Below are 25,027 nucleotides of genomic sequence, written 5' to 3' on the forward strand. Positions count from 1 at the left end.
CAAATTGAATAAAACTGCATGAATTACATATTTCATTGGAATGATCAGATCCTTTGGAACACCTTATATTGCTGCTGAAAACCGCTGAAAAGTTGCATGTGGTCAAGTGATAAATAATGAAGTTGCTGATTCCCTCAGTAATTCCCCATTTCTTAGAGGACCATGAAGTCCAACTCATAACAGGCTGAATCCTACCCACCCTCAGAGAACCAATACATTATTAGTAAGTCTGTGGCTGGGGAAATACTCATACAATTTCCGGTACTCTCACTCTGAGATCCATATTGTTGGTTTTTCTTAAGTTTTATAATTACCCCCCCAAACAAATCTGAATCACATTTATTAATGCCAATATTTGTTTTACTCCTTTGTTGCACTTTGAATCAGAACTCATATTTAGCCTATTGTCTGTCAAAATAATGTGCATTGGCCTGTATATACTATAAACCCATCTGATGAGCAATTGAACACTGTACATTAATTAGACATTTAGGGCCCTATTATGAGTCTGTCAGTCTGAAGACCGCCAGACTCGCGGTAGAGGTCAGACCGGTGCGGCTGTGGAGGTCTGACCGCCACATTACGACCCTGGTGGTCGGACTGCCAAAAGACCACCATCTCTGTCAGAATCTTTGATCCTGAAGGGATGATGGTGGTTGTGGTTGTAATCAGTCACGGTGGTGCAGAAGGCTACGGGGGGCATGCATGCCCACAACATTGTTGTGGGCAGAGCAGGAGCCCCCCTTCCCAGCACCGTCAGAATGAGCACTGTCTGCTCAGCAAACAATGCACATTCCAAGGGCGCTAGGGGGGCCCCCTATGTGATGGCATTTAACTTGGTTCCATGTGGAGCTGAGTCCAATGCCACTGCACATTTTCCACTGAGCTGACCGGCATAAACCTTGATATTCACCAGTCAGCCCAGTGGAAAACTCATAACGGGGCCAGTTGGTTGGCGGTCACCACCGTAGCGGTCTCCTCATCTGGAGTTTGGAAGTCAGGTTTTTCCGATTGCCAAACTCGCAATCAGCCCCTTACTATTTGCTTTTCACAAATTGCATTATATGTCATGCATATTTACAGTTTTAGCCACAGGGAGAAGCTGTTCCAGAACGAAACATTTACAGTCATGTGGCAGAGCCAGGTTAAGAACCCAGAACCTATTTTATGTTAAATAATATCGGACAAAACTATCAGTGTGATGATGTTGTTGTCACTTATTAACCAGGTCAGCCACTGGGGTTTCCTGAAGCACGTCTTCTGCCAACTGCTGGCCTAATCTTTACATTCACTCTGTGTATTAAAATCTTAGGATGATTTAAGATAATTGATTGTAAGGAACTATTCACAAACCAGTAGATAAAAGTCTGGGCTCTTCGTATACCAGAAAAGGTGTATCTTATACACATGTTCCATTTATGAATGTTAAGCTATAAGTACATATGTATCCTGAAATAAAACTAGAAAATTCCCTTCTAATCCAAAACATTGCTTCTTTTTGTCCCATTTCTACCCAGGGTTCCACCTCTCCAATAAACTCCCCTCTGTTGTACCCGAAAGCTGCGTGTTGATAATTGTCGGACTCGTCATGGGAGGAATCATTAATGGTGTGAAGGTCAAGTCTCCACCTGTCATGAACAGTGATGTATTTTTCATCTACTTACTTCCGCCAATAGTCTTAGATGCAGGATATTTCATGCCCAGTCGGCCATTTTTTGAAAACTTGGGAACTATACTTTGGTATGCAGTGATCGGAACCATGTGGAATGTGTTTGGAATTGGTGTCTCACTTTACGGGATATGTCAGGTGGAGGCATTTGGCTTGCAGGAAATATCCCTTCTCCACAACCTCTGGTTCGGTAGTTTGATTGCAGCAGTCGACCCCGTGGCAGTGTTGTCTGTTTTCGAAGAAATTCATGTAAACGAAAAGCTTCACATTTTGGTCTTTGGAGAGTCGCTCCTTAATGATGCAGTCACTGTTGTAAGTAATGTCGTTTAATTGTTCATGAAAATATTGCGCAATAGTTAGTTTTTAATATTGCACACATGAGGGGTTTGCATAATTTTGAAAGCTACAGGAAAAATATAAGAAATTGAATACATAACAAAAACACATCTCAAATATTTCAACTGAAGACTTTTGTTCTTTCTCGGGTTAAGAGAAATAGCAGCAACCGTTATTTTCACTGCTACAAACTACCAACAATTCTGACGGAGAGTGTTATATGCTGTTATTATCAGGAATACTTGCAATTTATTTCACTTGTACATCAGCTTTAAGTCTGTCATAGTAAGGAAAAATAATTTCTAAACCATCCCCAATAGTACTATGATTGTGTTTAGCAAGCAAAGACAGGCGTATGACTGTCTTAGGCAGGCTAAGACCCTGTGTAAATCAATCCCTTTTACCTGGAAATATAGTGTGAAGACTGGAAAATTACTCAGTAAGGAAGCCCCTAAATTTTTAATGTTTAAATTAGTTTATGAAAATATGGTAAGTAGGCCTGGGTAAAATTTAAATTATGCTGGCGCAATTTACACTATTTTGTAGTATGCTTGTTAAGTGAAATTCCCAAAATGATGCCATTACACCACATCACATAATTATGCACTATTGATGCCATAATTTTACCACTAGTGCTTGGAAATAACAGTAATGTAGGAAGGTGGAGTATTATGTGGTGTGGGGGTTAGTCGTCACCATGTAATACTCTCACAATACTCCAGAGATGGTCCTTGGTTTCACATCCTTAGCTCAGTACTGGTAGTGTGGCAAAGAGCAGTCAGACTCAGAGGAGCATGTGTTAAGCATTTCACAATACACACATGGATGATAAGTAATTGTCCAAGTCAAAAGAAATCCGACACAAATTTCTAAAAATAGAGCTTATTTTTATATAAATTGAGGAACCAAAATGAACAGTATAGGCTTGGGAGAACCGGATATATTGATTTTGGAAGCAATAGAAAATCACTGCAGAATTGGCATTTAAAAGTTGCATTGAAGTCAATGGGAAATTGTAGTTGGTTGCAAAAATACACTGAAAGACGAGTTGCATGGAACCCTTGGGGGGGTTAAGCTAGTCAGTCCCTGGGACCAGATCACAACAGTCAGAGTAGTTTTACCTGGCCCATGGTGTCTGGATGCAGAGTTGTCCTAGCTCTCCGGGTGCTGAACAGTACTTGCGTTGAAGTCAAAGGTAGGGATGGCACATGTGACAAACAATCACTTAGGTGTTGAGCTCCGGGGAACCCTTGCATGACTAAGCTAGTGCAGGCCCTGGGAGCAGGGAGCAGGTCACAACAGTCGGTTCACTTCTACCAACCATGGGGGGCCCAGGGGCAGAGCTGTCCTGGCTGCCCGTGGTGCTGAATAGGGCCTGAGCTGGTGCTGATTTCACCATACACACAATGCTGTAGCAAAGGGGATACAAAAACTCAGCTTTGGGGTCATTGCTGATGTGTGTCACAGGTGCTGGGCAGTGCTCTCTTCTTGTAGCGTTGAGTCACCTGGGACAGCAAGATGCTTTTGAGACGTCTTGAGGTCCAGGGCAGTGGGGTAGTGGCCTGTAACATCGTGGAAAGCGAGACTATGACTCCCGCAAAGCACTACCACAACTGCATCCAACCGATTCCTCGGCCCGGAGGCCATCAATTCTTTGGTTCCAGAGCGTCTTTTTACCTGCAGTTTGCAGGGGACTAGTGCCACCAGTCCAAGGAAGACTGAGGGTGCTTCTGGATTTCACAGGTGTCCTTCTGGTCAGGAGTGATGAGTTTCAGTCAAGGACTAAGGTCGATCACGCAGTTCCCATTCTTTTGCCTCAAGGACAGAGTTTCCCTCTTTTGCTTTGGAGCAGTGGGCAGTGTCTGGTTGTCAGTGATGTAGAGATTCTGTGTGTCCTTCTTCAAAGTTAGTCCATGCAATCTGAGGTTCTAGTGTCAGGGGTGTAAAATCCCAGATTTAGGGGAGTTAGAGGTGTGAAGGGGCAAGTGGGCAATTGTCAGCTAGCTCCTACAGGTTACCTTTAGCTACCCAGAACTCTCTATTCTTCCACTACTAAGATGATAGGCACTCATATTTAGTACACAGACCTGGCTGCTCACCCTAGAGGTGTCTCCAGCCTGATGGGGGTGTGCACAGCACTGCATACCTAATTTCCCACCTGTCTATGAGCAAATGTGCCTGGGGGCAGTGGGAGGGCTGTTTTCTGGCTGGGCGGTTGTGCAGCCTTTGAAGCTCACTGCCCTGATGGCTCTATTCACTAGCCCGGCTGTGGGGCGGGAAGTATGACCTCCTGCCTACCTCAGCTCTTTGTTCTTACCTCTGGGAGTGCCCAGGCTGCCTGGCAGAAGGTCAGAGCTCTGTCTTGGTGGCAGCAAACATGGGGAAAAGCATGGGCTGCTCGGCCAGCGTGCAAAAGAGGGTGGCACACAGGTGGGCAACCTCTAGTGTGCCACCTGGGTGCATGCCACCTGTCCATCGGCACGAAATTCATGTTGGGTGAGAGAAGACATGGTGTTGGGCACCAAGCTTGACATATCTAGATGGTCCCATAATAGAAGAAGCAGCCCTGATCAACTGGGGCTTAAGTCCCATGTTATCCTATATACCGGTATGCACTTACAGTGTACCTCAATGGAAAGGATGCTACAGAGGCATATAAGCTTGTGCTTACATGCCTGCACCTCAAATATGATGCATCTTACCTCCTGGGTTGCATAGGCCTTCCTTAGGAGTGTCTGAAATATATGTAAGGCAGTGAATGTGACTTTGCCAATCATGATGAGGGCACAATCAAAACTGAGCAGTTTGCACTGCTCTGGCAGTATGCAATGGCAGGCCTGCCATCAGTAGTTTGCCTGGGTCCTCCAGGGTGGCACAACCTCGTGCTGCAACCCTGGGGATCCCTTTATCACTCATTCCCTGAGTACCCTGGGTACCATTTAGTAGGAGTTTATAAAAGAGTAATGTTTTGCCAATCAGGAATTCACCATGTTGACATGACAATTTAGAGAGAGAACACATACACTGGGGCCTGGGTATCAGGTCTCAGTGCATTATCACAGTCGAAAAACCAGCATCTAGGGGTTCAAATAGGGCAAACAATCGGGGGGCACCTGCAAAAGCCAGGTTTTCTTACACCAGAAAGCATGCAACTTGTGTTTTTTTTAATGCTATTTTTTACTTGCATCATGCTAAAATATAGTGCTAAATTGTGGATTTATAATTTGCATAGTTATGCATATCTTTCCTGAAATTTATATAACCATGGAAAAGCAAAATATGCAAATTTCACATGCCCCTGAGGTAAGCATTTCAGTGTTGGACAACATAAGTTGAAAGGAGATTTGCCAATAATTCAATAACACATTGCAGTCCACAGAAAATAGAATGTAAAATTGTTTTCATTTCATTCCCCACAAAAAACTCACAAACATACAGAATCATTAGATTTGCAATCTCAAGAGCCAGTTTGGAGTAGCTGGGAGTTCTTGGAACTGGGGTTTGGCTGCGGTAGCCTCTCCACTTTTTATTCTTTACTTTTTGTGAGTACTTCCCAGGTGCTCTCTTGTGGTACATGCTGGTACTGGTGCTAATTAAGGGTGTGGGAATCTTCTCCGCCGTAAGGATGACTGTCAAGTGCTTGCGAAGGGGCTGGACCTTCCTCAGTCGGGCATGTAAAAAGACCAAGTCCATCCCCCTAAGAAATATGGGTGCTCATCATCTAAGTTTAAAAAGCATCAATACTATCCTACCGTTTCTTCAAAAAGAGTCATCTAAAGATTTGAACATCAATGAACAAAATTGATTAGCGGTTAGCTGTGTTGACACTCGGGGAAATAATAAGTGTTCTCTGGTAGGGGTCTCTATGAATTATATTGCTCCTTCAGAGAATGGGGTTGGCGCCCTTGGAGGAGGGGACTTTTGCCCTCCCAGATATTGATGCAGAACTGAATGGTGCCGCTATCATAGGTAATTTATCCGATTATTGTCCGACTACCCCTTTGCTGGGTGAACCTAAAATCAGTCCTTCTGGCTTAAGGTTGTTCAGTAGTACCCCCACTGAGCTTTCTCTTTCACCAGCTTTGCCCACTTTGATGCCAGTACTGGGGTCCTCCGAGAACTTACAGGGTTGTCCTCCAGACCAATATGTTATATTTTCGGAGTCCTTCAAACTCCTAGAGAGAATTTTATCTTCAGTCTTGGCGCTTTAAAAAAAATCTTTAAATAATTCTGATCATACCCAGGACATTTTATTGTCTATATTGAAAGTTTTGTTAGATAAAAACATGTCAAATTAGATATGGATGATAAATCATCTATGGTTGTAAAGGTTGGATCTCCACATCTTGACGGTCAAGGTTCTAGTACATGTATGTCCCCAACTGCCCCTCGGGTATCTCAGCCTCTAGCACTCAGCTTACTTTTCTTGATCAGGGAACTCAGGTGGGTAAACCTCAGGTTCTGTTGAAAGCTTCAACTTTACAAGATCCCTTGAAGCAAGAATGTATTGTTTATTCCTTGGAAAAGCTTTTTCCCAGTCCTCTATCTATGAGTAATCGTAATTGCAAGTCGTATCTGATTCTGAGTCAAATCTCTCGGTGGCCCCTTTTCCCATTTTTCTGCCCAAAATCCATCCTTCCCCATTATCAGCAGAGCTTAATATGAGTTCGGCTTCAAAAGAGGTTGCAGAGGCGAAAAGTGTGGAGAAAAAGGGGGAAAAAGGGAGAAAAAAGGGGAAACTGCTCATTCCAAAAAAGAACCCAAGAAAGGTTGAGTTTGAGAATATTTACCTTAATGGGCCCTTGTGTGACTAGGAAGAGCATGATCTGGCCCAGAGGACGAAGACGCTCAAGGATATGAGATCTGTGGGATCGCCGTCTCCCAGGGGAAAACATGGTTTGGTTTGCCCCCCAGTAGGGGTTGGCAACGTGATAACTCACTTGACTCAATGAAGATTGTCTCAGATTTAAACCCATGTGTTGAACCTTATTGTAATGAGAATGTGTCTACAGGATTATCCGATACAGTCTTTAATTGTAATAAGGGCAGGTAAGCCACCTGTAGGATGAAAGCCGGAAAAGGGCTTATGGCAATCCCTGATTGTCTGGAATATTCTGCTCCTCTTGATCAGGATTTAGTTTTAAATTGTTCTTTTTTAATCTCTTGTTTTGCTATCATTGAGGAGTTAAAGCAAATAGACAGTAGGGATATTGCTTGGTAATCCTTAGAGCAGAGGGGAGATGAGTTATTGTCTAAAGACTGGTTTACCTCTAAATTTGTGGTGAATTTGATTTTAGATAATTGTGAGCAATTATTACGCAGAGGTATAGAGGTGTTCCCAGTATGGGATGAAGAAATGTTTCGTAAATTGCAGCAATCTCCCCCTCTTTCTCTCAGGATCGATACTCCCAGCTATCTAGTGTTGGATCTCTCTGCCTCCGCTTTGGGCAAAGTGAAAGTTTCCCTGTCTCATTGTCAAAGAGTGGTGAAATGTATGGAAGAAGCCCCCCTTCTCTATTCAGCTTTAAATAGCACTCGGGTGAAGGGAAAACCGTTATACCCTGGTTACTAACCCTAATCTTACAGTAGTCTCTTGGAACGCTGCAGGTCTGGGGAATCATCTGGAAAACTTAGAATTGATCCAGTCTTGTAAGACTGATTTAATTTGTATCCAAGAGACCTGGAGGGTTTCGGATTTCCCTTGCCCCGGGTACTTTGTTCATTTTTTAAAGGCCCAGTCTTCTCCGAAAGGGCACGCAAAAGGGCGTGTTGCTATGTTGTTTAGCAGTAACTATAAGTGGGATTTTGTGTTTATGCAAGTTTCTTTGAACTTTTTTCAAATCATGCAAGTGTTTCTAAGGTTGGAGAATGGTAGGAAATTTCCTTTATTAATAGTAAGTGCCTATATCCCTCTTGAAAAGGATTATGATTCAGCTTTATCACAAATGTTTGATCATATCTTTGCCGTCTGCTCTAACTCAAAGGAGTGTGCAGACGAGGTACTGATCATGGGAGTCTTAAATTGCAAGATCTCTAACCAAACCTTTTCCATCTTTTGTAATTTAGAGAGCGAGGATGCGATGAATATCTCTCCCATTCTATTTCCCCCTAGAATTAAGACAGATAAAAGGGGGTGGATCTTATTGAAAGGACTGAGGAATCTTAGTTGTATCATCTTAAACAGGTGCTTTCGCTCGTATTCCCCTGCAGCCTTCCCCCACAAATCCTTACAAAGTAAGTCTAATAATCATTATATGATGGCCTCTTATGCTATCACCCAATTGGTGGAGGATATGATAATTACTGATTCACATTATAGTGACCATAAGATTCTTAATCTTTTTCTAAAAATTCAGTTACCTTCAATTGATTCGTGGAATTTGAAGGGCAAGGATATTAGTTTTAATGGAAAATGGGCAGAATTTATTGGACACCAGCTAAAATCTTATATGTTAAAGACGTCCTTGAATGCTCAGTGAGATCTATCCCTGTTTGGAGTGGGAATCCTTTGAACTATTTCACCAAATTCATGACATGCATTACCCGAAGTGATTAGCCCAAATGTATAATACCCCCTCAAAAGAAAGTAAAGTTATCGGTACCATTATTGAACAGAGAGATCCATAAATTGGTAAGGAAAAGACATGATGGGTTGTCGAGGGACAGTAATAGGAAAATTTCCCTCTTAAAAAGAAGAAGAACACGTATGAAGAGAAGTATAAGGAAGGAGGAGGAGGACCAGAAGTGGGTTGCATTTAGGGAAGCCGCAGTGTCCAAAAATACTCAAATGTTTTGGTCTATGGTATCTGATGAGTGTGGTTATCGTAAGTCCTTTATTGCTCCCTCAATAGCTGAAACAAGAACCTCATCTCTGGGCAAAAATTATTCACCCGGTATTTCACAACTGCTATTTACAAGGTAAATTCCAGAGTGTTGGACAGGGAGTATTATAATCCCTCTTTATAAAAAGGGAGACAAAACCCTCCCTTTAAATTATCGCCAATTGCACTGTTGGACGCAACTAGTAAGATCTTTGTGAAAAGCATATTAGTACACCTAACTTCTTGGGTTGAGGAAAATGCGATCCTCCCTCTGGAGCAGGCAGGCTTTAGAAAGGAACACAATACTTTGGACAATATTCTTATATTGCAAACTATTAATAAAAAATATGCTCAGCTTAGGGGTGGAGTTGTATATGCTGCTTTTATAGATTTCTCAATGGCCTTTGATAGCTTAGATCGGTAGGCCCTATGGAAGAAACTGCACGAGATGAGTGTTCCACCAAATATTTTACGTTTAATTATTGCTCTGCACTCTTCCACCTGGTGCAAAGTTCTTTTAGGAGGAGAGCAGGGCTTGTCCTCTGAATTTGCTACAAACATTGGTTTGAAGCAAGGCTGACTTTTGGCTCTGTTGCTTTTTTCTCTATATTTTTAAGATTTGTCGGATTTCTTATCGAATGGAGTTGGTTTTGCACCCAAAATTGGAGGTCGACCTATCTCATGCCTGTTATATGCGGACAATATAGTTGTGACTGTCCTTATCCCGAAAGGTGCAAACCAGCGTTTAGCTGCCTTAATTCAGTACACTATGCAGCACCACCTGAAAATCAATATATCCAAATCTCAAGTTGTTTGTTTTCTTGGGAAAAGGTTTGGTAAAAAGATCAATTTCTCCTGGTTCTTGGATCAACATAAGTTAGAGCGGGTAAAAACGTATTGTTTTTGGGACATATTTTATTCCACTCACTCAGTGCCCAAGACCATATTTGAAATAATGTCAGTAAAGCCTTCTCTCAAGTGCAAGGGCTATTTGCTTTTTATGATGCAGTTGGCCAGCAACATTTGTTACATCTTCTCACTGCTTATCGAGTAAAGATACCAGCAACCTTTCTTTACGGTATAGAATGTATCGAGATTCCTAAATGGGGTTTTCTTGATAAGGCCGATGGACAGATTTTAAGATGGCTTGCCTCTTGTAATAATTCGATCTCAGGGGCTGCCCTTAGCTTTTACAGAATATTTTTTTAGTAATTTAAGAGAAAAATTTAAGTTTTTTACAAATTTAAATCTTGCAGCACAACTGCTTGATCCTGACATGATTCTTTCCCTGCCTTCGATTCTTTTTTAAAAAACCATGAAAGAGGTGACATGGTCTAAAAGTTTTTCTTTAGATTAGGAATCTAGTTTCCTAAAGAGGAGATTAATGACTGACTAAATCTGTAACTTTCAAAAACTCTCAGCCATATTGAACTTGGAATCTCCCACTTGGGGTGAGACTTTTTTTATCTTGTTGAGACTAGATAGATTGCCACTACGAGAACTCACCTCTAAATGGGATGGGTCTTCAAATATTTGTGATTTATGTCAATTGGGGGTACAAGATCTTAAGAATGTTGTGTTTGTTTGCCCCGTTTTAAAAGTTTATAGGAAAATATGGTTGAAACCCCTCTACCTGAATCTTAACATTTACTCTGCCAAAGAGACTTTGGAAATCTTATACAACCCACCAAATGAATTATTTTGTTATTGGGTTATTAAATATTTAAAGTCCTTTTTAAATCTTTACTGATTTTTGCTTTAGTACGGTACAAGAGAAATGTGTTGATCCTCCCTTGGCAGGGTTAAGACCCTATATGATTCTTATATAATATAAAACATTCTGATGTTATTATTTTGAATGCCTATTTGATGGGCAGAGGGTTTTCTGTTGATGTAGTTTTCGTATTATATCCATATAGATATTATGTATAGGTCCTAATTGGTTTGGATGGTTGCCAATCTAATCTTGGATTTGGGAGTATATTTTAAAAGTGATTTCTATCCAGGGAGTAACTGCTTGCATGATATGACGCGTATTAGGAAATCCAGTGAATGTAACTTATTTATAGAGAATGTAGTGTTTTATACTGGTTTTAAAATTGGAATTTCAGGGTCTTTTTCTATATTATTTTGTATTGTATTTGCATGTGGACCTCTTTGGAGTTCCAACTCATGATTTAAATAAATTTAAATTAACAGTGGAGAACATTTATTTTAAAGACTTGTTAACATCAGGTCACTTAGATAGCTGTCTGTCATGACAGACCTAAATGTTATTCAAGAAAACTTATGGTGTTGAAATAATTTTGACTTTTACAGAAATGGTGGATGTAGACAGAGGTGACGAGTTAGCTTCCAAGTGTGTGAAGGTTTGAATTAGGAGAAATGTCGTTGAGGTTCGTACAGTGAAAAGTAATGTGAATGAGGTGAATGGAGAAAGTAAAGAAATCATGAACACTGTGAAGGAGAAAAGTAAAATGTTTGATAAGGGCAAGTAAAATATTAACAAGGGTTATGAGGCATAACAGTGCTTAATTTGTAAAAGAATGAGTTGATGCCCAAAGTTGTGCTTGTAACCCTGCGGCAGTGATATTAGATGTAAGTGCACCGAATACCAAGGCTGTGCAATCTTCAATCTACCTCAGGCCTCTTTAATCCACTACCAGACACTCCCTGCCCCTTTATCTCACCCTTACAGGTTCCTGCTTTTTCCTTTTGAGACTTTTTCTGTCTTTCTCTTCCTCCTTCTCTTTCCTTTGTGTTTCCTCCCTCTTGCCCTTAGGAAAAATCTGATAAGAATAAGCTCCAGTCCCCAGAAAATGAGTCCCGGTGGGCTCCACCGGCAACCCCTGACTCAAATTAAGCACTGGAAAACAGGTTTGGGGTGAATGGCCATAAAGCAAATGCTAATGAGTGCCTGGGTTACAGAGTGGCTTGTTAAAAGTGGACAAACCTTTGGAAGTTATGGATGTGTGTGAAAGTTGCTCCCCAAAGAGTACAATTAGTTCTGTGGGAACTGAACAATTGAATGACAGTGGGGAATATGTACTATACCTACCAGGAGAAAAGAGTTATCAAGATGTAGAAGACCCCAAATGCATAATGGACATTGGTAGTATGTATAGAAATGTTTGTGGGTTCAAGTGCTTATGTAAGGAAATATCAGAACATAATCCTTCTCTATACTGAAGACACATAAAAATAAACAGTACGCAGGTGTGCATTCACACCCAAACAATATGTGAAAACACATTTTCCTTTCAAATTTTTTGGGTTGTCACTTATCTCTCCTTATCAGACTTGACCCAAAGCAAGAGAGAGAAAATACAAAAGGGGCACAGAAGGAGAAAGCCAAAGACTTAAAAATAGGGACAACAATGAAAGCAAGAATTAAAAAAGAACCTGAAACTGTGAGGTAAAGAGGCAGGGAGTGTCTGATGGTGGTTGAAAGAAGCATGCAATGAAATCAAGAGTACGCACTTTTGGTATTTGTCAGCTGTGACTTTTGATATCATTGACCATGGAACGAAGAATATAGTGTCATTTTTCATAAGTTCTTTTTAATGCTTCCCAGCAAGTTTATTTTAGTCTCACGTCTGGGATAAGCTCACTGATATTTGTTTTGATCACACAACCATTTGACAAGCATCTGTTTTTACTTGGTGGCTCATCTTCGAAATGGAACAATAACACTATGGTGGAAAAGTTTATTGACATGTCAGTTGCAGTTGCATTACAGATTATCACCTTAATTAGCTGGTGGAATTTGCTTTGTCATTATCAGATTGGATAGTGCTGATGCATCCTCAACACAACAACTAATCAGAAGAGATTTGTTATGATTGCTTTTTTATGCTTTTGTATCCAGACAACAAAGTAACAATACGGATTTAAATCTGATTTGTTACCCCTGATGAGTCTCTTTTTTTGTTTATATATTGATCATCATATTGGCTTCGTAAAATTGTCATCTTTACTTTTATTATGGGCTATCTATTTTTCCTCTCTCTCTCTGCAGAATGTAGCACATATAGAAAGAGGAAAAAAAAGGAGAAATAGTGTATGAGGGCAGCCCCAATGTTAGCCTATGAAGGGAGCAGGCCTCACAGTAGTGTAAAAACGAATTTAGGAGTTTTACACTACCAGGACATATAACTACACAGGTACATGTCCTGCCTTTTACCTACACAGCACCCTGCTGTAGGGGTTACCTAGGGAACACATTAGGGATGACTTATATGTAGAAAAAAAGGGGAGTTCTAGGCTTGGCTAGTACTTTTAAATGCCTAGTCGAAGTGGCAGTGAAACTGCACACACCGACCTTGCAATGGCAGGCCTGATACAGGGTTAAGGGGCTGCTGAAGTGGGTGGCACAACCAGTGCTGCAGGCCCACTAGCAGCATTTAATCTGCAGGCCCTAGGCACATATAGTGCACTCTACTAGGGACTTATAAGTAAAATAAAATAGCAAATCATGGATAAACCAATCAATAGCACCATTTACACAGAGAGCATATGCACTTTAGCACTGGTTAGCAGTGGTAAAGTGCCCAGAGGTCAAAAGCCAACAACAACAGGTCAGAAAAAATAGGAGGAAGGAAGCAAAAAGTTTGGGGATGACCCCGTCAAAAAGCCAGGTCCAACATGACCCCCTACCAGCCTAAAGCCAGGGGAGAACAATCACTATCCTGATGTACTTCCCTGTTTGAGGCGACAGAACAAAGACCCAGGCCCACAACAGCAGGGGCATGCTCCAGTTCTTCGCCTTCCTGACTCCAATTGGATCCCTCTGTCCATACTCTCAGGGCCCACTAAGCCAACCCATGGGGAACCTTTCTCCTTACCTGCGGATCCCATCTGTGCAGCACCTAACCTTACTTTGCTCACAGATGTATCCCAGGAGTAGGATAGTACCACCATGACCAACACAGTGGTGTTGCCCACTCTACCCCCGGGGTGTGACACTTGTCCCCCCCCCCAGGGATAACTCTGTCCACCCGGACAGCAAGCCACAGTGGTTACTGACAGCTGCCAGCGATGAGAGCCAGGCCCCAGGCCTCTCAAAGCTCTCCCACCACTGTGGCTGTGGGGAGTGGAGGGTGGTAGCCCCAGGTGCTGGGCACCCTTTAACCACTCTCCCTTCCACCAGGTCAGGGATGACAGCCTGAACCTGGTCCTCCCCTCTGGGGCTCTGTACCCTCCCTCCTGGAGCGGTACCCCCAGAGTCCAACATGGTCAGGGTGCTTATAGAAGTCGCCCTGTACCATTCCTCCACCAGTGCAGGGCTGTTAACCTGCAACTAGCCCTCCAACCTGGGGTCTGTACCTTCAGGTTGGACTAGAGCCCGGGGTGAGGCTTCCCTCCCCCTGCCCTACCTTCTGGGGTCCAGCACCCTCCAACTAGGAGTGGCCTCCTCAGAAGACAACATGGTAGGGGCACTGTTATCAGTAGCCCCTCCCTCCAGGTCCGGGGGGACACCCTGAACCTGGTCTTCCAGCCCAGGGTCTGTACCCTCAGACTGGATCACTGCCTGGCAAACCAGGACTTTCTGGGAGGCACACCTACCCCCCACCAAGTCAGAGTTTAACCTCTGCACCTGACTGTGAGAAAACAGGGCTGATTGCAGAGGCCCCCTAACTTTTTGCCCCCATTTTCCACTTTTTGCTGGTGTTTTCCTGACTCTGATGGTGCCCTGGGTACTGCTAACTAGTCCCAGGGCCTGTGCTCTGTGTAAAATCAATATGCAAATTAGGCTAATTATAATTGGCTAAGTTAACCTACCTATAAGTCCCTAGTATATGGTAGGGCATGTAGGTTTAGGGACCACAGCATAGGTAGTGCACCCATAGGTGCACTGCTGAGGTGCCAGTGTCATTTTAAAGGCAGGCCTGCCTTGCTGGCTGCTTTTAAATTAAAGTTATATGCAAATTCGACTTTGGAATTAAAAGTAGTTCCAAAGTCTTAAACTACCTTATTTTTACATATAAGTCACCCCTAAGGTGTGCCCTATGTGCCCCTAGGGCTGGGTGCCATGTAACTATAAGCAGGGACTTTATACAAATAGTTTTATAAGCCCTGGTGAGGTAAAAACAGCCAAATTCGTTTTTCCCTCATTGTAGTAAATGGCCTTCATAGGCTAGAATGGGGAAACTTTGTTTTAAATTTTAAAGTCTCCTTAAAAGATGCATACCAAGAATTTGGTATCAAATTAATTGTTGTAATAAATCCCACAACTTCCAGTTGTTGGATTTAATATAACTTGTTCAGGTAAAGAGTTTTAGACTTTACCTAGAAAGTTGCCAATTTCAGCCCTGCATTGTTTTTGCTGCTGTGCTCTGATTGGCCAGCCTGTAGCAGCTTAGCCAAGCGGCCTTGATGAGGTGTGAAGTGGCCTGGCTTCACACAAAGGAATGTGCCTGTGGGAGAGAATCTCCCCTCAGCAGATGGTGAGGCAGGAAGGGGGAGGGCTGCCAAACTGGTCTTCAAAGGCAGAGAAGGACATTTGGAGCAACCAGCAACACCCCCACACCCTGCAACCCCAGACAACTAGGTGCCCCCTTGATTAGATTAGGAGAGGGCAGGAGAGGGGTGTGTATATGATTTTAAGCCACACCAGTGGGTGGGCTCAGCCAGATGTAACCTCCAAAAATCAGATTCAGCCATGTTGGATTTTTAGAGAATGTTGCCTTCTGGAATGGATTTTTGCCACACTTCCCAGGAAGTGGTCATCACAGGGGGACGACCCTGTACCTGATTGGAGAACCAGGACCCCCCTGCTTTTCACCCAGGAGCAAGGATAAAACTGGCAGACCTGCACCCACACCTCAGATCCCCACCAGATTTCAACAAGAAAAGAACTAAAGGAGAAGAAGGACTGCCCTGCTGGACCTCTGGCCTGCACCTGGAACCTGCACTCAGAAGGACTGCAACAGCTGCACACTTGGGCTTCACCACAAGAAGGACTTTGCCTGGCTTCAACTGGTTCAAGGAGGGACTCCCTGTTTGCTACAGGTGAAAAATTGCTATCCAGAGTCCCCTGCACCAACTCCTGAAGAAAGTGATCAGCTGACCACTGTCCAGTGGCCAAAAAGGAGTTTGCGCCAGGTGCATTCTGGGAGTGGTAGTCCGCACCCCCCAAGGACCATCTCAGAACTTCTGGACCCTTGGGGTGAGCTGTGGACCCCAAAAGAACCTTAAAAGAACATCTGGGTGAAGCCCCAGAAGTTTGGAGAAGATTTGAGAATTTTTGTAAAAAAGCTCCATAGAGGGACCGACCCGCCGCGGAAATTCTAGCCGGCTTGCCTCAACCGCGACCCGGCCTGATTTGGTGGTTCGTCCTAAGCCAGAAGGTAAAAAGTTGACCGGCACCTCCCAGGCATCGTATCCGAGAAGGGCTCCATGGACGTCGGATCAAGATCCAGGTTTACCCCGGTCAAAGGATTTTCACCTCGAAAAAACGACTAAGTCCGAAGGTAAAAATCTCCACTGAGGAATCCAGCATCGCGTATCCGGAGAAGGACTCCAGGAGGTCGGATAGGACTGGCAGGTTCGTCCCGCTGAAGAAAATCTTCAAAATAAAGACTAAGTCAGAAGGTAACTTTTTAACCGAGGCCTCCCGCGACCTGTAGCCGAGCAGGGCTCCATCGCGGTCGGCCTGAAAGTTTGACTTTGCCCCGGTCGAGGTGCAACCAGATGACCCGATTGGCGCTTTTTGTTTCTAAGCGCTAGAAAAATAATAATTCTTTAAAAATTCATATCTCCGGTTCCCTTTATCCGATTTTATTCGTTTTGGTGTCATTTTAAAGATAAAAATATAAACTATTTTCATAAATTGGTTTTGGATTTTTAAACTGTTTCCTGTGTTTTATTTAATTACTGTTTTGTGATATTTGAATGCTTTATACACTGTCTCCTAAGTTAAGCCTTGACGCTCGTTGCCAAGCTACCAAGGGTTGAGCTGGGGTTAATTTACTGAGACCTAACTGGACCTAAGTGGAGGTTAGTGGCTTTTTGCTAGGTGTAGGTACCTACCTGCCCTTACCAATAACCCATTTTCCAACACTGACCATTCAACTCAGAGTCACCACCCTGAAGTTGAACAATTGCCTGGCACGCCAGGACTTCCTGGAGGGCACACTGACCCTCCACCAGGTCAGAGTTTAACCTCTGAACTTGGCCATCCAACTCAGAGTCACCACCCTGAAGTTGAACAATTGCCTGGCACGCCAGGACTTCCTGGAGGGCACACTGACCCTCCACCAGGTCAGAGTTTAACCTCTGAACTTGGCCATCCAACTCAGAGTCACCACCCTGAAGTTGAACAATTGCCTGGCACACCAGGACTTCCTGGAGGGCACACTGACCCTCCACCAGGTCAGAGTTTAACCTCTGAACCTGGTTCTCCAACATAGGGTCACCACCCTGAGGTTGGGCAACTGCCTGGCACACCAGGACTTTCTGGGAGGCACACCTACCTCCCACCAGGTCAGAGGTTAACCTCTGAACCTGGTTCTCCAACCCAGGGTCACCACCCTGAGGTTGAACAATTGCCTGGCACGCCAGGACTTTCTGGGGGGCACACCTACCCCCCACTAGGTCAGAGTTTAACCTCTGAACCTGGCAATCCAACCCAGAGTCAACACCCTGAGGTTGGACAATTGCCTGGCATAGCAGGACTTCCTGGGAGGCACACCTACCTCCCACCAGGTCAGAGTTTAACCTCTGAACCTAGTTCTCCAACCCAGGGTCACCACCCTGAGGTTGAATCTTTGCCTGGCATGCCAGGACTTTACTGGGGGGCACTCTCACCCCCCACAAGGGACACACCGTCCCCAAGGGCCACACAAGAGTCTGGTTGGCGCAGGTCTCCCGACCTCTGCCCATCCGGCAGAGTCTGGGTTTCCCCCAAACCAGAAACAGTTTCACCTGGGTCATTCCTGGGGGGCTCTGCTCTCAGAGCTGACCCCTGACTCTCAAGGTCCTCCACTGGGGTCTGGAACCCCCTCTCAACCCTATGTCTGGACTTCTGCACCCCCTCACTAGGAGTGGTACTGCCAGACACCAGAACTGTTGGGATGCTGGCTACAGTCACCCCCCCAAGTTTTTCTGACACTGCGGGGCTTCCCTCAAAAGGTGGCCCTACGGTACAGGCTAGGCTTCCCTCCTGGTGTTCCCTCATGGAACCCTCTAGGACCTGGGACCTACCTGGGACACTACAATCCTCTCCCACCTCACTTGGTTGGGAACCACCTAGACCACTCCCTTCAGGAGCACCCCCAAATGCCTCTTCAGACTCCCTGGTACTCACCCAGAAGTCTACCTCCATTGTAAGCTCCCTGGGGTCAGAGAACTCACACTCCACCTGGTGTTGGCGTAGCTCTGGAAAATAAGGACCAGACATATGCTCTCCAGCAATTACATCACTCTGCCCTTCACATGTATTAACCACAGTACCCTTCACCCAACCATCCAGTGACTCAACCTTGAAAAAGCACTTTACCTCACCCTTCTGAGACTGGTGAGACAGTATCTGACTGTCCCTGACACTCAACCCATACTCTTCTGGGATGTCTCTACACTCTATATTCAGGACGTCCACCAGGGGGGAACCCTTTTCTCTGTCACTCTCTGCTAGAGCCAGTAAAGTGTCCCTCCCCCCAGTAGGAATATGACTCCCTGTGCCAGTTCCCCAATCCTTCTCAGGGACCCTGTGCATAACGGGAACTACCTCATACCCTTGAACCACCTGGGGTGTGTCAACTCCCTTCTTCAAGTTGGGCACCACATCTCTGGGCTTGTGCCCTTCTTCAGCAGTACTGGATGCAAGATTTTTGCTGCCACCATCTGAACTGGACTCAGCCCTTCCGGCCTCCAGTTTCAGCTCTTCACAGCTCAGCTCTTGAGCTGCAGTCCTTTCTTCTTCTAGGGCTAAGAGTCTTGCTGCCTCAGCCCTTTCAAGCTGCTCATCTAGCTCTTCCATACACCGCTCTAGAGCTAGGAGCCATTCATCTCTCACTGGTTCTCTTTCCTCATCTGAGTAGTCTTCCTCCTCATTTGAGCAGTCCCCCTCCTCATCTGAGGGATACTTAGTCATTTGGTTTTTTTCTGCCTCTCTCTCTGCCCATCTTTCTTCCCCCCAGACTATGTAGGCATGTAGCATTTCCATCTTAGTAGATTTCCTTGATACAGTAAGGCCCCATTTTCTGCAAAACCTCCTTAGGTCAGCCTTAGTGAGGTGGTCAGTAGGCACAAAGAGTGAGCAGGTAAGCAATCTCATTGCTGATAAAGTCTTACTGTCAAAAACCAACATCCAAAGTCCAAAATATCAATAGTATATCCAGGAGGACATCAGAGAACCAAAGGCAAAAAAGATGAAAAATCAAGTTGACCTTCCACTGTGGGTAGGTAGTGAAATACTTAGCTACTGTATGTCACTGCACAAACACAAGTCCTATCCTCACCGCTGATCACTAATGTTAGAAATGGGGTTTTTGGTTGGCAGTCAGGTTGCCCTCTGTCCAAGCAAGAACCCTCACTCTAGTCAGGGTAAGTCACACACAATCCAAAATCAGCCTGTGCCCACCCTCTGGTAGCTTGGCACGAGCAGTCAGGCTTAACTTAGAAGGCAATGTGTAAAGCATTTGTGCAATAAATCATACAACACCATAGTATAACACCACAAAAATACACCACACAGTGTTTAGAAAAATATATAATATTTATCTGGGTATTTTCAGGTCAAAACGATCAAAGTTGCAATATGAACCCTCTAGGACAAATATGAATTTGTAAAGATATCACTGAAAAGTGATATAGAGTGTCTTAAGTCTTTAGAAAGCAAACAAAGTCTCTTTCAAACACAAAGTACCTCGTTTCTGGTGGAAAATCTCCTCAGAGGGCCACAGGAGAAGAGATACGTGGAAAACTGGTGTGTGCGTCGATTTCTCCTCAGCACACACGGACTTGCGTCGTTATTTTCCACGCGGGGAGTCGTGCGTCGTTTTCCGGCACGCGGACAGTCTCTTTCTGTGGAGCGCGGGGAGTACCAGATGTCCCGGGTCTGTGCGTGGATTTTCCTACTTGTTTTCCGGCTGCGCGTCGTTCTGCGGGGCTGCGCATCGAAGTTTCGATCTCACAGCAGACGTCGCGACGATTTCTCCTGGGGAGTCGGGCGGCGTTGTCCTTGCGAGGCCGTGCGTCAAAGTTTTGATCTCACGGCAGGCGTCGCGTCGATTTCTCCTTGGAAGTCGGAGCGGCGTTGTCCTTGCGAGGCCGTGCGTCAAAGTTTTAATCTCACGGCAGGCGTCGCGTCGATTTCTCCTGGGAAGTCGGGCGGCGTTGTCCTTGCGAGGCCGTGCGTCAAAGTTTCGGTCGTCCCGAAGGCGTCGCGTCGATCAGCGTCGGTGTGCGGCGTTTTTCTTGCCGCGGAACAAGTTGTGCATCGAAAATTTCGGCGCACAGAGCGTCCAAGTGAAAGAGAGAAGTCTTTTTGGTCCTGAGACTTCAGGGAACAGGAGGCAAGCTCTATCCAAGCCCTTGGAGAGCACTTTTACAGCCAGACAAGAGTTCAGCAAGGCAGCAGGCCAACAGCAAGGCAGCAGTCCTTTGTAGAAAAGCAGACAGGTGAGTCCTTTGAGCAGCCAGGCAGTTCAGCAAGGCAGCAGGCCAACAGCAAGGCAGCAGTCCTTTGTAGAAAAGCAGACAGGTGAGTCCTTTGAGCAGCCAGGCAGTTCTTCTTGGCAGGATGTAGTTTCTGGTTCAGGTTTCTTCTCCAGCAAGTGTCTGATGAGGTAGGGCAGAGACCCTGTTTTATACTAAGTTGTGCCCTAGGCACATATAGTGCACTATACTAGGGACTTGTAAGTAAAATAAAATAGCCAATCATGGATAAACCAATCAATAGTACCATTTACACAGAGAGCATATGCACTTTAGCACTGGTTAGCAGTGGTAAAGTGCCCAGAGGTCAAAAGCCAACAACAACAGGTCAGAAAAAATAGGAGGAAGGAGGCAAAAAGTTTGGGGATGACCCCGTCAAAAAGCCAGGTCCAACAGTGATATTTGTCCTTGTTACGCCTCTCCTGGTCAGGTGTAGGATTTGGGCACATTCTCAGTTTACCATATCTGGTAAATCTGGGAATGCGTCAAAAACCATGGGAGTTGCATGGAAACACCCATGGAATGCCTTTTTAGGTAACATTAATGGAAAGCAGTTATTTCTGCTGCGTTGCGTTACTTGAGATTTATGAAGCCACACAGGGCCACACAAAGGGGCCTTGCGTGGCTTCATAAGTCTGAGTTTGTTGTATAGCTATTTTAGACATATTTTAGGCATGTTATTTTAGCAAACGTGGTATGCTGTGTCTCAAACATTCAGAGAAACATACACTCTCATACGTGGGGACCATTTTTTAAATGTCAACTGTTTTATTATAAAAACACTTCTTCGTCCCATACATGTTAGAGGGAGATTCCAGCCAGACAACCACAACTGCATGCTGATTGCTGATTGCCTTACTACGGTTGCTTGCCGATCCTTTGACCTACATGAGGACAGTGTCTTTCTAGACTATAGGCTTCTTTACTCAGGTATGAGGGATGATGTTTTCCCAGGGGGAAACCTGAAGGGTGGATTAGTCTTATTATGCTGTGCTTGAACCTAGCGTAGGTAGGAGAACTATATCACACTCCTGGCGACAGCATGGTGGGACTGTTTTTGTGTTTCACTCTCCTTGTCACCCTCTTGCTTTTATTGTGTTTTATCATCCTAGTTATTGCAATACTTGCCAGTTTATTTAAGGTGCAGTTACTTCAATAAAACCTTTACTGAACTATATTCTGCCTCTGTTGTCTTTGCCTGTGTCAGACCAATGCAAATGCGATAAATGGATGAGATCTGATTGACCACGATTCCCCTGAGGAGTCTTCCTTGTCATGCGCCCGGTTGCCACAATCATCCCTGCTCTCAGGTAGAGTTGAGGTGCTGCTAGTTAGCCGGAAAACCTGGATTAGGCCGACAGGTGTCACATGGTGTGGAATTGTACTTAGAACCCCACAATCTATGCAATCCTGCCACCCGAATCCCATAGCCTCATTAGCATAATGAGAACCTACGCAACAACTTAGGGCTTGCATCACATTTGCACCATGCAACACCACGTTGCGTGGTGTAAAATTGATGCAGTGAGGCTCATAAATATGCCCCTGTATTTCATCAACTTTTAGTTCATTAGAGTACTAATTTTCTTAATAATCATATGATGTATCTGTGAATATCGCAGATTTTTTTAAAGTATAGTACAATCACTAAAGTACTTATAGAGATTGTTTGTAAGTTTAATGTTGTTTATTTTGTGCAACAATAATAATTTGAAGAAGTCAGGAATTGTATATGAAAAGAAGGACTTCATCAACATAAGTGGTAAATTTTACCTTAGTTTCATTCTTAGGGTTCCCAGTGCCATGGTATTTCCATCTGCATTTAGCCATATTTCTTTCTTGGCCATCTAATTGGTATTTAACCATATTTATTTTGTGTTTTGAGAATAAATGGAGTCGTAAAACAGTATATTACCACATTAGGTGGATGCCTCTCGTGTTTTAGAAAATTAAGCAGCCACATATAACAAACAGTACACCTACAGTAACATATTAGCGTTATACTACAAATGTATGTTAACATATGCCTGTACTTAAGGAATTGTCATCCTGTTTTCAACTTCCCATGGGTCTTATCTGCTCAGCTTTTGCCTGAAATTCATGAAAGACAGCATCGAGAGTCTCTCATAAGAACCACAATTTCCAGCATTTTTTGCTATTAAAAACAAATACAGTCAGGAAAAACATTGTTTTCTGACTGTATTTTTCTGTAGAAATCAGTAAATATGGAAAACTGGGAGCCTTAACCATCATGTTGAAACCAAGAAAACTGAAAGACCTTTGATTTTTTTTCAAAAATGGTTCCAGAGTAAAAATGAATAATAAGGGAAAGAGTGCACAACCTTGACAAGTAGAGTCAAAATTAATAATAAGAGAAAGAGTGGACAACCCTGACAAGTGTATTTATGCTGTTCAAAATAAGAGGGTTGTTGGCCGTTGCTAAAAAATGACTTAGTGTGCGAAAAGTAAGGTAAACCTATGTATTCCAAAATAACCATCCAAAAACCTTGCCACCTCAGTGCACAATACATGAAATCCCAATTAACAGGGTTGAAAGCTTTCACTGTGTCTTAAGTGACAACAGCTACTTTTAAGGTTTATACGGAGGCCTAAAAGCTTAGCAAAAATTTTACTGTCTATATTAATAGGCGATATGGGTAGGTAATTTTCACAGAGTTAAGTCTCTATCTTTTATTGGGACCAGACATAGAATGCCCTCAGGAAATGAATCTTGTGCCTTGTTTATGGAAAGAAAATATTCAAAGAGTAAATAAAGTTTGTGTTTGAGTATTTTTGGGAATTTGGAATAAAACTCACTAGAAAACGCACCTGGACCAGTAACTTTATATTTATGTAATTTAACTGGAGTATCCATGAGCTCATTGACAGAAATGTTTTTTCCAAGGAGGAAGGGTCAGCAGATCCTTCCTGTCCGCATGGGATAGAAGTGAAAACATTGTCAAATGTCTCCTCTGATGGAGAGAGATCTGATCCACAGAGATTAGTATAACAAATTAAGAAAACATTGTAACATGCTGACATGAGTCAGTATTATGGCGTTACCCTCCATGGGATTAAGTTGAAATTTCTATTTTTTAATTTTTAAAATATTGACTAATAGATTCCCTACTTTGTTACAGCCCCCATAATTTTTTTAAAATATTTAAGACAGTAGCATGCATATTATTCAATTCTAGTTTAGCTGCAGTGAGAAGTGCTAACACATTTTTATGGTACAAGGCAATTTCTTTCTTAGTGGTGACATAATCAATAATAAGTCTTCTAGCGGCTGCTTTGTAAGCAAGCCAGCCATGCATCCTAGTAGTATCAGAGTTTAAATTTAGATACAAAAAAATTCAATAGAAAATTGGTGAAACAAATCTATGACAGTGTTGTCCTGTAATAAAGTCTTATTAAATCTCCACCTATTGGTGCATTAATGCTGGGGTATTAAATCAATGTCAGCTATAACTGGGGGATGGTCAGAAATTAAAATCAAACCAATTTTGGTCTGTGTCAGAGATCGTAAAAGATTGTGGGTAACAAAAATATAGTCAATACTGGAGTTCAAATGATGTGCAGGGGAGTAAAAGATAAATTTCACACTGTCAGGATGAAAGGCCCTCCAGACATCAGACAAACCTCAAGAGTGAATAGCCGTTGTAAAAGATTTTTGTCTTTTGTTTGCAATATTTATGGACTGGCAGCTTTGATCAATAAATGGATCCAAGAACTGATTACAGTTCCCTCCTACCTTAAGGTTATCTGGGGGACATGAATGCAATTAAGAAGAAAGGTTATCCCACAATTGAAAACCTATACCTTCAGGACAATAGACATTGCCTGTAGAGATTGGTACATGATTAATATTTAGGGCCAAAAGAAGCCACCGTTCTTCCTCATCTTTAACTCCTTTGTTGATGTCTAGAGATAAATATTTATGAAACACACTAATGACACTGTTTTTATGTTTAGTAGCCAGAGATCAGGGAACATGCCACATCCATTGTCTCTGTAAAGAAGTTATATATGTTTTGGAAAGATGCGTTTCTTGCAGTAAAGCAATCTGAAACTTTAGCCTAGATAAATATGTCAAAATGCTCTGTTTTTTAATGTGGTTAAGCAGACCATTTACATTCCTAGAGACAATGCATAGATTACTCATTTTATACAATCAGGAGAGAATGAATATAAATCAAGATGAAAGTTCATAGTTGAAAAAAATATATAGGAGATCATCCAACCAGGCAATCAAAATAGGCTGAGTGGGTAATAAAAGAGAGAGAGAATAGAATAGAAGAAAAAAGCATAGAGGGTTGGATTGGAAAAGAAAAAAGAGAAAGGTGCAGGAGAGCACAACAAGCTCACATTTGTAAAAGTAACAGAGATGGCAACAAGCCGAAAGACGTCAACCATATGGGCACAGAGAAAAAAAAGGAGAATAATAGCAGTAAACAGAGAGGATCGCAGAGCATATTTGTGAAGGATATCCAGGGGCCCATCACCCTAGAAAAAAAGGAGACAACCATAAAATAAAGTAAGA

At 43.3% G+C, this 25,027-nt stretch overlaps 1 protein-coding gene across 1 annotated transcript in view; it reads left to right on the forward strand.

Annotated features, from left to right (window-relative positions):
* Positions 1-25,027, forward strand: part of LOC138259736 (sodium/hydrogen exchanger 2-like) — a 503,208-nt gene that overhangs the window by 35,144 nt on the left and 443,037 nt on the right. The window contains exon 2 of the mRNA XM_069207631.1: positions 1,518-1,981. Coding sequence (XP_069063732.1) covers positions 1,518-1,981 — 464 coding nt within the window. The remainder of the gene's footprint in view (positions 1-1,517; positions 1,982-25,027) is intronic.

This window comes from Pleurodeles waltl, chromosome 2_1 (genome assembly GCF_031143425.1).
Source record: "Pleurodeles waltl isolate 20211129_DDA chromosome 2_1, aPleWal1.hap1.20221129, whole genome shotgun sequence".
Classification (NCBI taxonomy): domain Eukaryota; kingdom Metazoa; phylum Chordata; class Amphibia; order Caudata; family Salamandridae; genus Pleurodeles; species Pleurodeles waltl.